This window comes from Eutrema salsugineum, unplaced genomic scaffold (assembly GCF_000478725.1).
Source record: "Eutrema salsugineum unplaced genomic scaffold, Eutsalg1_0 scaffold_4, whole genome shotgun sequence".
Taxonomy (NCBI): Eukaryota; Viridiplantae; Streptophyta; class Magnoliopsida; order Brassicales; family Brassicaceae; genus Eutrema; species Eutrema salsugineum.
In genome coordinates this window covers 13,070,345-13,086,455 of record NW_006256686.1, presented here as the reverse complement: position 1 = coordinate 13,086,455, position 16,111 = coordinate 13,070,345, and the positions used below count along the sequence as shown (strand labels likewise).

The window sequence follows — 16,111 nt, the reverse complement described above, 5'->3', positions numbered from 1 at the left end:
AACAAACATCATAGTCTAGTGTCTCGTTGACTTGTCTGGATTGATACCTCTTTGTGCTACTTCGACAAAGGGGATTGATAGCCCTGAGTCCTATAAAACTCTTATCTATCAGTAGACTTCTATATAATAATCTTGTTAAAAGAAGACTTCAGTGGTAGACTTCCAAAGTAGATTATTATATAGTAATTCTTTTACGAATTGTGTTTTTCCAGGCTCGCATACAGTGCTGCGTGGCTAAGGACTTGGCGGATATGTTTCCAGTTTGGGATGATGAGCAACAGGATCCGGATATTGTCTAGATTGTCAATGCATCCATGATCCCCAATTTAAGTTCTCAAAAAACCAATGGCCTTCGGAAGGTGTTCTGGGTGCACATATCGTCAAGGCAGAAGCAGGAAAAAGGAGCCTTCCCTCAGATGAATCAAGTCGTAAGAGAACCTGCACAGCCTCTGCCTCTGCCACCTGCACAGCCTCTGCCTCTGCTCAGCCTCTGCCTCTGCTAAGTTGTCGCTACTATGAAAGCGCACTTCGGCCAATGCTTCAAAAGCTTTTCAACAAAGATGTTGAATGGTCTTGGTAGCTGTGAAAAGCAGATCAAACTTCTCACCGACAATGTTGAATCTGTAGAGCGCGCGGTAGAGGAGTTGACTACAGGGTCGGTGAAGCACACTGAGGAAGAGGTTAAAGACAATGTAGAGCCAACCCAGCAGCAGGTCACTGGATCCAAGAAGCATGAAGGGGTTAGTACCAAAAACCCTCCGCCTATACGAAAACATTTCATGCAAACAAGATCACGCAAAGATAGGAACACTTAATACTAATGTCATTTGAATTCGAACATGTTTAATAATGCTATGTAACGTGTGAGATTATTTACTTATGTTTTAAAAAAATTGTGTTTCCAATTTCCAGACTATAATGAAACATGTTACTAAATTATAGCAATGGTGTTGTTTTTTGTATATTCATGCCTGTTTGTGACAATAAACTGCATAGTAATTCAGAGAAAGAAGATGCTCCGATGAAAGATAATATGAACATTGGTGCGAGTGAGAGTGTTAATGCCCTCGGGGATGCAAAAGGAAAGAAGGCTGCCTTGAAGGAAGAAGAGGCCCCCGAGGCAAGCGTTTATGAAGTTGACCCGAAGACGTGTGATGTTAACTTCGACGCAGTTGCACTTGCCAAAAATACTAAAGCTAGAGCAGCGGCTCAGATAGTTGCCCGAGCAACGAGTGCCAGAAACCAACAACTGGCTGCAACAAAGAAGAGTCCTTTCTTAGGAAATAGCACCGCAAAGGCGATCATTCCAACGTTGGCATCTCACTCCCGCCGTGTCCATGGATATGATCCTTTCGATCAAACCGGTGTTAAGGAGAAGCATACTACTCTAATGAACTTTGTGAAATCAAACCCGTAAGTAGGCTTCTATTTATGTAAGTTGACTTCTATACTTATGTAAGTAGACTTCATCATTATCTTATTTTCCTGTCTGACTTGTTCACTTATACAGTGCCTATCCAAGACGTCCAAAACACTCTTCGATCGACTGGTATTACACTTTACGGACACCGAAGAAATGGCTAGCTGATACGGTTTGTGTTTTAATCTTTGGTAGTAGACTTCATAGATATACTTCATATGTAGACCTAATATGTAGACTTCTGTAGTAGACCGCGTTTGCAGACTTCACTCATGTCTTATTTTCATCAATGTGCAGCACATGGAAGCTTATATTAACTTGCTCAGGCTGCGATTATCCAAGCATCCGGAGTGGTTTGTATCCGACCGGATTTGCTTCCTGAACTCCATGTTTGCTACGGTTTGAAGGCGTGACTACAATGATTTCAAAAACTCTGAGCCGAATGAAGATGGTTCTGGCAAACTTCTACCACCTGGAGCGTATTCGTACTTCACAGGCGAATTACCTATCTACTGCCAGACTAAAAAGACATGGGCCTATGAAGTCGACCATTTGTACTCAATGTTGCACATCACGGGGGACCATTGGGTAGCTATCTGGGTTTCATTTGTGACGAGGCATATCACAATATGGGACAGTCATGCGGGAACCAAACATGCATCTGACGCCCAAATTGACGAAGCTGTGGAGCCTCTGGCTGTTATGATACCCTACCTTCTTTCAGACCTGTGCACCTAATGAAGACAAGCGGAGATTCCCCTACAAGCCTTTCACACATTCGCGAGTACCAGGTACGGAGATACCTCAAAACAATTAGAGTGGTTATTGCGGAGTTTACTGCCTGAAGTACATCGAGTGTCATGCTTTGGATTTGCCATTTCCTCCGTAACTTTGTGATAAAAACATGCGACTAATCAGGGAGAAAATGGCTGCAGAGATCTTTGACGAAATAGGTGCTAAGGGCCATGATAAGTTAGATGCAACCGGGCTGGATCTTTATGATAAGAAAGTTTAGGGTATCCGTATTTAAAACTAACTTTGTTTTTTATGGCAACTTTTGGGCTACTTGCATAAATTACCTTCAATGTGATTGCAGGTCATTTTAGCAATTGGTAGATGATAGGTGTGGAAGTTTTTTGGCCACCTACCATATAATTAAAATGCCAAATATGTTGTAATTTCGTTTAAGATATTGTAATTGTACTGAAGTCTACGACTGAAGTCTATGACTGATGTCTACTAAGTTGTAATTGTAATTGTACTGAAGTTTACTAAGTAATTAACATGTTTGTATTTATAACTTTCGATTCTCTACGTAACACTGAATCCTGTGAAATATTATTGAATATGGACTACTGATAGTGTCTGCAGAAAAAGTTTAGTAGAACTCATAAATATATTGCTTACAATAAATATAAGTCTACAAACGAAGTCTACTACATAAGTCTACTAATGTCAAATAAACATAGAAGTAAACACAAAAACATGAAAAAAGGAGTCAACTAATTTCAACGCGGCCATTCATTTGCAAATCCAGGAATTGTTTTCCAGAATATGGCACATTCCAACTTCCAGAAGCAAGGACTGCATAGTTTGTCACCATATAAGTCGACAAGGCTTTCATCATTTATCCAGCGCTGGTTTGGCAGATTCATACAAGCACAACTCCTTGATTGTGCCTTAGCAAAAACCTGGAAGACCGGTTCGTGAAACTCGTGAGGCTTCTTATAAGTACACGGAGACCTGTTGATATGCTGCATAGTCTTCCTCATCTTTGTTGCCTCTGCCGGAAGTAGACCATGAATGTGGTTAAATACATCATAGCTGCCATCCATGGTTTAAGAGAACATAACCTTGGAGTACGTAGCCATGAGGCATCCTCCATTTGATGACACCTTTATTAAATCAAACCCTGCTTGGATGCTGGATTCATAGAAGATTAGAGAAACGCCTCGCAGGAATTGCGATGTAGGATTCCTACACTCCAAACAGCGCCTAAAGAATGCGTCAACCCTTCCATGTTGATCCCAGACCCATGGAATGTTCAATGTTATTAGATCAACGATTCTTAATAAACCCTCTTCATTAGAAATCTCATTTAGATTTTTGGAAACAACCCTAGCTTTACTGAGAGCACTGTACGAATGATATGTGATTAATAAGAGGATATCCCACAGAATATCGGAAGGGAGAGAGTTGAAGTTTATTAATATGAACCTCCCTGAATCGGCACTTTAGAGACTGGATTTAACAAGCTTTAACTTCTGAAATGGTAACAAACTGAGGACCAAAGGAATGGATCGAGGGGTCGCACAAAGGCTGCGGAAGACCTTTGATTTACCGGTTCGATTCTGAGGATATTACACACCTAAGAATCAGGTGTTTAAGAGATATGACACACTCACAAACTAAGATGTTCAAAGAACAAATGATCTTTACTTTAGAAAGGTTTTTAGATAAAAGAAAGATGGTTTCTCAAATGAGATTACAAGAGAATATAAAGGATAGAAGAGAGTCTCGGCCATCAATATGCATACTTAGGAAATACAAGTGTGAGCTGTCTAAGTTGAATTCAAATGTCTTCTCACGCTCCTCTTCTCTTGGCCGAATCTCTTGGGATAAACTTAGTGGACCTTATTGAAAGGCTGATCCAACCTTGCATCATTAAAAACCCATCACTAGAAAACCCATTGGGACAAAACTAGTGGTGGGGGAAAAGAGTACAAGATTGGATCATAAGTCCACTAAGCTTCTAGGACTTGGATCACAACCAAAGTATTTGTGTTGAACTCTTTTCCCTCTTGAGCCGAGTATTGTGCTTGCCTTAGAACTCCTCCTATATCCTCCTTAAGCTTCTTGGTCCTTGATCTTGTCATAGGGCCATTCGGAATGACTAAAGCCTCCTCTTGCTCAGCTACAAGCTCCTCAGCTACAAGCTTTCCTTCCTCAGGTTCTAGCTCTATGTCTTTAGTGTTGTCCATGATCATATCATCCTCCCCTTCTTGAAAAGGATTTGACCTCAAATCTGGATCATCTGCATAAAAAGGAGCTAAGTCAGAAATATTAAAACTCGGACTCACTTTATACTTACCTTTGAGATCAATATGATACGCATTATCATTAATCTTTTTTGTGATTTGAAAAGGGCCATCAACTCTTGGCATGAGCTTAGATTTCCTTTCGGCTGGAAATCTTTCTTTTCTTAAGTGCACCCACACGAGGTCTCTTTCTTCAAAGACTAGCTTGCGACGACCTTTGTTGGCATGTTTAACATACTGCTTTGTCTTCTCCTCTATGTTAGCTCTAGCCTTCTCATGAATCTGCTTTATCAGTTCAGCCTTCTTTATGCCATCTACACTTTCTCGTCCACTTAGAGGTAAAGGAATTAGATCCAAGGGAGATAAAGGATTTAAGCCATAGACAATTTGAAATGGAGAAAACTTAGAGGCAGAATGAACAGAATGATTATATGCAAATTCGACATGTGGCAAACAATCTTCCCAAGTTTTGAGATTCTTTCTAATCAAAGCTCGCAACAATGTAGATAGGGTTCTATTAACTACTTTGGTTTGTCCATCAGTTTGAGGGTGACAAGTAGTTGAAAACAATAATTTAGTGCCTAACTTAGACCATAGGGTTTTCCAAAAGAAACTTAAGAACTTGGTATCTCTATCAGACACAATGGACCTAGGCATACCATGCAATCTTACGATTTCTTTAAAGAACACATGAGCTACATGTGATGCATCATCAGTTTTGTTGCATGCTATGAAATGTGCCATTTTAGAGAACCTATCAGCCACAACAAATATCGAATCTTTGCCAGTCCTAGTTCTAGGTAATCCAAGCACAAAGTCCATGGATATATCGTTCCAAGGATGCGAAGGTATAGGTAAAGGGGTATACAAACCGTGAGGCTTAAGTGTGGACTTAGCCTGTTTACATGTTGAGCACCTTGCACAGATCCTTTCCACGTCTCTCTTCATGTGTGGCCAATGAAAATGGTCTTGCATTAATTTCATGGTTTTAGCAATCCCAAAATGCCCCATGAGGCCACCTCCATGAGCTTCCCTGACTAGCAAATCTCGAATAGAACAGTTAGGAATACACAGGCGATTATCAAAGAAAAGAAATCCTTCTTATCTAAAGTATCGGCCACTAGCAAACTTTTCACAAGCTTGGTAAATCTCTTTAAAATCAGTATCAGAAGCATACATATGCTTTAACTGCTCAAAACCAATCAACTTAGCATCAAGAATAGAGAGTAGAGTATACCTGCGAGACAATGCATCCGCTACAACATTGTCCTTACCTTGCTTATACTTAATGACATAAGGAAAGGTTTCGATGAACTCAACCCATCTAGCGTGTCTTTTATTAAGCTTTTGTTGTCCCTTCAAATGTTTAAGAGACTCGTGATCGGTGTGTATGACAAATTCCTTGGGCCACAAATAGTGTTGCCATGTTTGAAGAGCCAGAACTAAAGCATATAGTTCCTTGTCATAAGTTGGATAGTTTAAAGTGGATCCCCCGAGTTTCTCACTAAAGAAGGCTATAGGCTTCTTATCCTGCATCAAAACTGCACCAATGCCTATACCAGAGGCGTCACACTCTATCTCAAATGTTTTAAGGAAATCAGGAAGAACGAGTAAAGGGGCATGGTTGAGCTTATCCTTTAGGACCGTAAAAGCTTCTTCTTGTGCTGATCCCCACTTGAATCCCACATCTTTCTTGATGATCTCAGTGAGAGGCGCAGCTAGAGTGCTAAAATCTTTGACAAACCTCCTATAAAAACCTGCGAGACCATGAAAGCTCCTTACGTCTCCAATGCTCTTAGGGGTTGGCCATTCCCGAATTGCTTTAACCTTTTCCTCATCTACTTTGATGCCATCTGCACTCACCACAAATCCTAAAAACACAAGGTTATCTGTACAAAACGTGCACTTCTTCAAATTTGCGTAAAGCTTTTCTTTCCTAAGCACATCTAGCACAGATTTCAAATGAACAATATGCTCTTCCAAGTTTTTGCTATAAACTAGGATGTCATCAAAATACACGACCACAAAAACTCCTATGAACGCTCTAAGCACATGATTCATTAATCTCATGAATGTACTAGGTGCATTAGTTAACCCAAATGGCATAACAAGCCACTCATATAGCCCATGCTTAGTTTTAAATGCAGTTTTCCATTCATCCCCTTCTTTCATCTGAATTTGATGATAGCCACTTTTTAAGTCTATCTTAGAAAAGATACTAGAACCATGTAATTCATCTAGCATATCATCAAGCCTAGGAATGGGGTGTCGATACTTCACCATGATATTGTTTATCGCCCTACAATCGACACACATGCGCCAGCTCCCATCCTTTTTGGGCACAAGTAGCACAGGTACGGCACAAGGGCTCATACTCTCCCTGATATGTCCCTTCTCCATCAGCTCATTCACCTGCCTTTGTAGCTTCTTAGTTTCCACAGGATTGGTCCTATACGCAGGCCTATTAGGCAATGATGCACCGGGCACAAAGTCAATTTGATGTTCTATGCCTCTAATGGATGGCAACTCTTTTGGATTATCCTCAGGAAAAACATCTTGATATATCTGCAAAAGATCATTCATTTTACTCGGCAGAGCCGGTGTCAGGTCAGTGATATTTGTAAGGGCTTCTTTAAACACAAATAGTAGGATAGGTTGCTTTAAAACGAGAGCTTTCTTAACGTCACCAGCCCGTAGGAAGAACTTAGAGGATTTCTTAGGTGGCTTCTCTTTTTGCTTCATTTGGACCTGATCCTGATATACCTCTTGCGGTGTTAAAGGAATCAATGTGATTTTCCTGCCATGGAAAACAAAAGAATGCTTATTAGTAAAGCCGTCATGTAAAACGTTTCTATCTGATTGCCAAGGTCTTCCAAGAAGAATATGTCCAGCCTTCATTGCTAGCACGTCGCACAGAACCTCATCTTCATATTTCCCAATAGAAATAGGCACCAAGACTTGTTTCTGAACCTTCATTTCCCCGGTTTCATTAAGCCATTGCAACTTGTAGGGTTTCAGATGCTTGGTCATCTTTAGTTCAAGTTTACTGACCATCTCCTCACTAGCCACGTTGGTGCAGCTTCCTCCATCAATAATGAGGCTACAGACTTTGCCTTGGACCAGACAACGGGTATAAAACAAGTTTTCTCTTTGCTCTTGCTCTTCTTCTTTACTTTGAATGTTTAGGGTCCTCCGAGCTACAAGTAACTCTCCACTAGCCGGGATAGCCTCATACTCCTCATTAGATTCAGAGTCGTCTAGCTTTTCTTCTTCTGACTCAATTTCTCCACTGTCTAAGAGGACTACTACCCTCTTGTTGGAGCACTCATTCGCGTAATGTCCTCGACCGTGACACTTGAAACATCGGACGTCTCTAGAACGAATTGTTGTAGCTTCTGGCTTGCTCTTGTGGTCTTGAGTTATTACCGGTGGCTTGGCATCTGATTTTGGATTCATCGCTGTCTTGTTATCTCTTTGGTAACTCGGCTTTTCTTCCTTTGGATAGTTGGCTTTAGTGGGAATACCAACTCCATAGCTAGTTTTAACCGGATGCCTTCTTTTGAGCTGTTGTTCGATCAAGATCGCTTTATGTAGCATCTCCTCGATTTCTTCGTATTGTTGCATTTCTAGCCGATCTTGGATTTCTCGGTTCAGTCCTCCCAAGAATCTAGACATTGTAGCCTCACCATCTTCAGTAATCTCAGCTCGCAACATTAGAGTTTCCAGTTCTTGATAATAATCTTCCACTGTACGGTTGCCTTGGCTGAGTCTCCTGATCCGTTGATGTAGCTCCCGGTGATAATGACTCGGCACAAACCTCTTTCTCAGCAAAGATTTCATTTCAGACCAAGATTCAACCTGATACTGCTGATTACGCCTTGTAGAAGTCACAATTTGATCCCACCAGCTTAGTGCATAGTCGTAGAACTCTGTCGCTGCCACCTTAACTCGGTTTATCTCAGTATAGTGTTGACAATTGAAGACCAACTCAATTTTTTCCCAGTCTAGGTACGCATCAGGATCATTCTTGCCGTGAAATGGAGGAATGCGTAGCTTAAGGCCTCCCAAACCATCTGGAACCGTAGCTTTATCTTCTTTAGTTCGCCTATGCTTTCCTCTACTACCTCTAGACGAGCTGCTCTCTTGGCCATAGTATATATCGGCCTCCTCATCTCTGGTGCTCTTATTTGGATCTTGAACCTTTTCTTTTCCATGATCTCTTCTCCTCAATTCTTTGTTTGATCTCGAATCAGAATGATGTTGTTGCATCTCTTGTCTGAATTCTTCAAGTTGAGAGGTCATGAGTTTCTTCATCTCGGCCATCATGGCTTCCATCATTAGTTTATTGAAACCATTACCACTGGTCTCCTCGTGTTGATCTGCATAGTTCCTGAGACCAAAGACAAACAGATCACTAGAGATTTGTTCCAAACTTGATTAAGTGCAAAGATTGACTCTTCGTGTTCCTCACGAAACCTAAAACCCTAGAATATGATCGGTTTTCATTTGAACTTACACAGATATTGCCGATGATGTAAATCGATGATAAAAGTTTAAAAGACACAATGATTTACTGATGAAACTTGACGATACAATCATAAACACTGGATCTATATGTGGACGTGATAGATCTAAGAATATGAGATCGAAAATGAAATGGATAGAAACAACCTGATGAAATCGCTTCTCCAGTGACTAGAACCTGGCTCTAATACCACTTAATATGAACCTCCCTGAATCGGCACTCTAGAGACTGGATTTAATAAGCTTTAACTTCTGAAATGGTAACAAACTGAGGCCCAAAGGAATGGATCGAGGGGTCGCACAAAGGCTGCGGAAGACCTTTGATTTACCGGTTTGATTCTGAGGATATTACACACCTAAGAATCGGGTGTTTGAGAGATATGATACACTCACAAACTAAGATGTTCAAAGAACAAATGATCTTTACTTTAGAAAGGTTTTTAGATAAAGAAAGATGGTTTCTCAAATGAGATTACAAGAGAATATAAAGGATAGAAGAGAGTCTCGGCCATCAATATGCATACTTAGGAAATACAAGTGTGAGCTGTTTAAGTTGAATTCAAATGTCTTCTCACGCTCCTCTTCTCTTGGCCGAATCTCTTGGGATAAACTTAGTGGACCTTATTGAAAGGGTGATCCAACCTTGCCTCATTAAAAACCCATCACTAGAAAACCCATTGGGACAAAACTAGTGGTGGGGAAAAAGAGTACAAGATTGGATCACAAGTCCAATAAGCTTCTAGGACTTGGATCACAACCAAAGTATTTGTGTTGAACTCTTTTCCCTCTTGAGCCGAGTATTGTGCTTGCCTTAGAACTCCTCCTATATCCTCCTTAAGCTTCTTTCACCTTGATCTTGTCATGGGGCCATTCGGAATGACTAAAGCCTCCTCTTGCTCAGCTACAAGCTCCTCAGCTACAAGCTTTCCTTCCTCAGGTTCTAGCTCTATGTCTTTAGTGCTGTCCATGATCATATCATTTATCAGGTTGGACATCTTCTAGGGACTGGAATGAAACTATAATTCATGGTCATCGAGAATTCATAAATAGAAATAACAAAGACAAACAGATTCGACGGTTATATGCACCGTTAAAGTCGTTAAAGCAGTTTCTTAAATAAAGTCGTTTCAAATCTAACCGTTAACAAAATATCACTTACATAGTAGACTTCGATAGTAGACTTCCAAAGTAGACTTCCGGAAAACAATAGCAGCTTTGTCCTTTTATTTCGGAGCCTTCTTGTTATTGTCCTGGTGAATCTTCGACGTCTAAGTGAGAGACATAAAGTGTAGTAAATAAATCTGTTAATATTGTATAAGACATTATTAGATGAGTTTAGCTCAACTTACACAATTCGGTAGGGTATGACCAGGTTGCTTGCATTGTGAGCAGCTGTATAGTTTGTGCAGCTTCCTTGGCTTCTTGCTTTTCCTCCTAGAAATTTCTAGTCATGATTGCCACCGAAACTTCTTCCGTCTGCCTGGTTTGCGGCGAATGTCTGGTGGCAGACATATTGATAGTTGGACTCCTTGGACCTCTGAAATTTGGGGATATATGTTGGCGGAGTATGCAGCAAACAAGTAGTTTTTCGAGTAAGTAGGACATACAAGGGAATCCACAGCTATCCCACCGGCTAATGCAGCTGAAATAGCATGTGAACATGGGATTTTCTCGATATAAAACACACCACATTCACACATTGCATGTTCCAAATCAACAATACAATTCCTGGTTACTCCTTTCACATAGTATCTCCAAGTGTCAATTCGGTCCACCTCCATTGCATCTGCATAATGTCCATGAATCGCCAGAAAATACTCCACTCCCCGAGTATTATGTGTTGTGAGACTCAAAGCATCCTCTCTGCATTTTAAAAACAATCGACCGAGCTTCTCTCGTATGAAATCCAAGAGGAATGATATGGGATAGCCATGGGCCTTATTAAGTGCAGCATTTATAGACTCTGCGACATTGCTAGTCTTAATATTGTATTTGTCTCCAAAAAAATGAACTCGGGACCAAAGGGAGACATCGGCTTCTTCCAAATAGTCAGCAAGCTCAGGCTTGATCTGTCTTAACTCCGCCATGTATATGTTGTAGTCATAGATGTTGTAAGCATAAGCCACACGTTTGACCAAGTACAACAACTGCTTCCCCTTAAACTTTGTTACTATGTTGTGTTGTAGATGATAGTAGCATATCCCTCGTTTTGCCCATGGGAAAACAGTTTGACAAGCTTTTTTAACAGAAAGATGTCTGTCATAAACTATCACCAAAGGATAACCATCTGAGACACATTCACGCAGTTTAGAAAAAAACCATTCCCATGAAGCATCATCTTCACTATCAACAATTCCAAAGGCCAGAGGAAAAATCTGAAAGTTTCCATCTTGTGTGGTGGCCACCAACAAAGTATCTTCGTATTTCCATGTTAGATGACATCCATCCACCACAATAACTCTTCTCATGTACTGAAAACCGGCAATCGATGCTCTAAATGCGAGAAATAGATATTTGAATTTGTTAATTGAATCTACATGAAGAGCTGATACAGTTCCCGGATTGGCTTTGTTAACTGAATGTAGGTAAGCTGGGAGACTCGCATATCTATCTTCAGCTGTTCCCCTGACCAATTGTTGGGCATATGTCAAAGATTTGTATGAAGTAGTGTAATCCATCTTGATGCCAAACATATGCTTCATTGAATCCTTGACATGTTGTGGTGTAAGACCATCAATGATGCCCAAATGGCTTATAAACAGCTTCCCACGCTGAGCCATTTGCTGGCCTATTGAACATGTGTGGTCTTTCACATATTTTGTCACCCAAAACGTGGATGCATCATTCTTCACACCCGCTCTAACCATCCAAGCACATCCTTCCACTCGACATTTAGCCACAAACACGGTTTTCGTAGACTTCTCTGTTTTAAAAGAAAATTTTAACATTATCGCAGTCAATCTAACCTCTGTAACAGCTTGTCCTTTGTAGGGAAATTTGCCCTAACATATATGTTATCAGACCATGAGATGGGCGTGCTTCCTGTTTCACTATATCTGTTTCTGACATTATCAATACAGACTTCATCTTCATCATCATCTTCATCTTTTACTTTACCGTAGACACTGTAATCTTCTCCGTCAGAGTAAGCTGCATCTTCCACTTCTTCTCCATCCTCGTTCACATCAGAACTGGCTGCCTCATCATCGGTAGAATGTTCTGAATTTTCCTCAGACTCCTCACCTAAATCTTCATCTGATCCTTTCTGGTTCTCCTCAGTATCCATCTCCAGTCGACTGGACACAGAAAGACGTACCATATGCACTCTGCTTAACGCAATCAAGCTTGAAACTTGTCTGTCATTGGTGACATGCATTGGAGGTGTATCTGGAGCCATAGTTTGCAACATTGAGTCTGGTAGTGAGTAGGTTAACTCGATGAGCTCAGTCTTCTTGCCCAAGTTATAATCATCTCGCGCCATCTCAGTAAGCTCTTCCAAGGTGCAACCATCGTTTAAAAACCATATTCTTCCACCTTTGCCCATGTCAACAACAAAATGCCATGAATTCTCCTCAATCTTCCATTCCCCGTACACAACTGGAATTTGAGCCATTCTCTGAAAAAAATAACCATATAAACCATATTAGCAAACACTGCATACAAACTTTTTGTATCAAGAGTAGACTTCTCCCGAAAAGAACATTAGTAGACTACACGACGAAGTCTACTTTGATAAGCTAAGTAGCCTACACGACGAAGGCATTTCACTCCTCTGGGATATGTTACCGTGCCTCTGACATGACTCACACCTTGTGACAGCACTCTGAGCATCTTTAAACATTGTCGGCCACCAAAACCCACTTTGTAAAACCTTGGCCACCGTCTTGAAAGCCCCTAAGTGCCCACCATATGCGGAACCGTGGCACTCTTGTAACACAGGGTGAATCTCCTCTTCAGATAAGCACCTTCTATAGAGATGGTCTTTGTTAAGCACATATAAATACGGCTCATCCCAATGATACCTCATCACATCTCTAAAGAACATTTTCCTTTGGTAAGAATCTAGTTCAGGTGGCTCTAAACCACATGAGAGGTAGTTCACAAGATCCGCGAACCATGGGAGGCTTCTTTCTCAGATAGTATTGGCCTCCTCTACCTCCAAGTAAGATTTGACTAACATCAGGTGCTCTTCGGGTGAAGCATCATCTAAAGGTACTTTTGATTCAACTCTTAACCTTGAGAGATGGTCGGCAGCTCCATTCTCAATACCCTTCTTGTCTTGGACCTCCATATCAAATTCTTGTAACAAAAGAACCCATCTAAGAAGCCTCGACTTAGCATCTTTCTTTGTCATGAGGTACCTCAAAGCTGCGTGATCCGTGTAAACTATGACCTTTGATCCCACAAGCTAGCTTCTGAACTTATCAAACGCAAATACAATGGCCAACATTTCTTTCTCAGTGGTTGCATACTTCTCTTGAGCTGAGTCCAATGTGCGGCTTGCGTAATATATCACGTGAAGCTTTTTGTCTTTTTTCTGCCCCAAGACTGCTCCCACGACATAGTCTGATGCATCTGTCATCACCTCAAATGGCAAAGACCAATCGGGAGCCTGAACAATCGGTGTACTGACTAGAGCCTCCTTGATCTTTAAGAACGCCTCCATGCATTCATCATCGATTAAGAACTCAACCTCTTTGCAAAGAAGCCTTGTTGACAGCCGGGCTATCTTTGAGAAGTCCTTGATGAACCTCATGTAGAAGCCGGCGTGCCCCAAGAAGCTTCTTATACCCTTGACTGAACTCGGAGGCTGTAGATTCACCATGACCTCTATCTTTGCCTTATTGACTTCTATACCCTTCTCCTAGACCTTGTGACCCAACACGATGCCCTCTTGAACCATGAAGTGACATTTTTCCCAATTCAAGACAAGCTTGTGCTCTTCACATGGCTTTAAAACCTGAGACAAGTTAGAAAGATAATCGGAGAAAGAGGAGCCATAGATGGAAAATTCGTCCATAAACACCTCCACTTTCTCTTTAATGAGATCAGAAAAGATGTGCATCATGCACCTTTGAAAGGTTGCAGGTGCATTACAAAGGCCAAAGGGCATGCGTCTATATGCGTAAGTGCCATAAGGGCATGTAAATGTAGTTTTATCTTGGTCTCGGGGATCTATGGGGATTTGAAAGAAACTCGAGTACCCATCAAGAAAACAGAAGTAAGGATGGTTAGCTAGCCTCTCAAGCATTTGGTATATGAACGGCAATGGAAAATGATCTTTTCTAGATGCAGAGTTAAGCTTTCTATAATCAATGCACATGCGATGACCGGTGATGGTTCTTTGGGCTATTAACTCATCCTTTTCATTCTTTACCACCGTGATACCACCTGTCTTGGGCACCACGTGAACAGGAGATACCCATCTTGAGTCATAAATTGGGTATATTATCCCTGCCTTTAGAAGCTTGAGTATCTCCTTCTTAACCACCTCCTTAAGGTTCCGGTTAAGACGTCTTTAATGCTCAATAGAAGACATAGTCTGGTCTTCTAGGTGGATCATGTGGGTACATATGTCAGGAGAGATGCCTCTAATATCGGCTAAAGAATACCATATTGCTCTCCTGAACTTTCTAAGCTCGCTAAGCAATGCATGTTCTTCATGATCTGACAGGTTATCATTGATGATTACGGGATATGAAGAGTTTGAGCCTAAGAAAGTGTACCTAAGCCCTGTTGGTAGAGGCTTGAGCTCAACAGGGGGTGCATCAGCCTCGTTCCAATCATCATTGAAGCTGCATTGCTTCGCGACAGCTCCCTCGGCATTTGCCTTCTCTCGTGGTTTAACACTGCCCTCGGCATCAGATGTCGCGGCCATGATACCCCGAGGTGTCTCCCGACAGTCTTGGACCCTCTGATGTCCAAATTACCGAGACAACTCTGCCTGAGCTCCTTGTATCAGCTTCAAGTTCTCTCGGCTGATCCAAGAAACGCTTGTACACCTCGCTTTCCTCATTCGAGAACCCGTGCTCGCTTTGTACCCGTGTCAAGACCACTTGTAAAGGGTCTTCTGCGTTTAACTCTTCAAGGAGCTCATCAGCTAGCTCCTCCATGGTTTCAATATAGAAAACCTGACCTCCAATGGTCGGTTTCTTCATCATTTCCTTCACATCGAACTTCATGGTTTCAGAACCGATGTGCAGCTCGATCATCCTCCTCTCACGTCAATGATCGCTCCTGGTGTCGCTAAGAAGGGTCTCCCCAAGATGATGGGATCAATAGGTTCCTCATCCATCTCTAGAACTATGAAATCTGTGGGGATCTCTATTTTACCAATCCTCAAAGGTAGATCCTCAAGTAAGCCAATCGGTAACCTCACTGATCTGTCAGCCAAAACAAGGGAGATCTTTGTCGGTTTGATGAAGAGTATGGTTTGTTTGTTTACGATGATTTTACATTTACTAGCAAATCTCTCGTTATCGATGTATAATCATCGTAATTCGTCGTAAATTGTACGTCGAGTTTACGACGATTTTTTTATACGACGGTTTTACGACGGTTTTTAAATTAGACGTAAGATCGTCGTAAACTCGTTGTAAGTTTGCGACGATTTGAAAACCGCCGTAATGGACCGTTGGAAAACGATTGTTTTCTTGTAGTGATGTCCCGGCCGCGGTAGGACGCGTGCTGGCCGCGGTTAAAGGCCTTGTGGCCGCGGTAAAATGCTTGTTGGCCGCGGCTGAACCTCCTTTGGTCGCGGTCAGCTCCCATTTATTTTTTTTTTATTTTGTGAGGCATACTAGGGCCTGTCTAAAATAAGAAAAACAAAACTTTAATAGAAAAAGAAAGCTAAACAAAAATAAAATAAGTACCTAAATGGGTTGCCTCCCATCAAGCGCTTTGGTTTATAGTCTTTAGCTAGACTTTGCAAGTTTAAAGACTTAGTTCAAATAGGATCTTGTCCTAAGACAAGTCCTTTTCGAAATCCTCCTGTTCTGTCTAGCAGGTTCTTCATCACTGTAGAGTTCTTCTGGTTCAAATGCATGGGCTTTATGCTCTCCTCTTTTGATTCTTCATAAAAGATGTCCTTATCGATTTGCAAAAGAAACTCTCCGGTTGGGCCAATCCA

General features: G+C 41.4%; 2 protein-coding genes and 1 pseudogene across 2 annotated transcripts; 1 reads left to right on the top strand and 2 right to left on the bottom strand.

The window, feature by feature from the left end:
- The first annotated feature begins 967 nt into the window (after nucleotides 1-967).
- Nucleotides 968-2,158, top strand: LOC112084545. The gene is made up of 4 exons (XM_024153694.1): nucleotides 968-1,413; nucleotides 1,511-1,592; nucleotides 1,718-1,773; nucleotides 1,828-2,158. Exons 1-4 carry the CDS (start codon nucleotides 968-970, stop codon nucleotides 2,156-2,158), a joined length of 915 nt encoding a protein of 304 aa, XP_024009462.1.
- A 2,006-nt stretch (nucleotides 2,159-4,164) lies between these two features.
- LOC112084544 lies at nucleotides 4,165-8,298 on the bottom strand (annotated as a pseudogene).
- A 2,132-nt stretch (nucleotides 8,299-10,430) lies between these two features.
- Nucleotides 10,431-11,762, bottom strand: LOC112084543. Its single transcript, XM_024153693.1, has one exon. It carries the CDS (start codon nucleotides 11,760-11,762, stop codon nucleotides 10,431-10,433), a length of 1,332 nt encoding a protein of 443 aa, XP_024009461.1.
- Nucleotides 11,763-16,111: the final 4,349 nt, after the last annotated feature.

Coding starts and splice junctions, on each gene's coding strand:
- LOC112084545 (XM_024153694.1), top strand. CDS start 968: ATGCCTGTTTGTGACAATAAACTGCATAGTAATTCAGAGAAAGAAGAT. Junction 1,414..1,510: donor AACTTTGTGAAATCAAACCC/GTAAGTAGGCTT, acceptor TCACTTATACAG/TGCCTATCCAAGACGTCCAA. Junction 1,774..1,827: donor TTATCCAAGCATCCGGAGTG/GTTTGTATCCGA, acceptor TACGGTTTGAAG/GCGTGACTACAATGATTTCA.
- LOC112084543 (XM_024153693.1), bottom strand. CDS start 11,762: ATGGCTCAGCGTGGGAAGCTGTTTATAAGCCATTTGGGCATCATTGAT.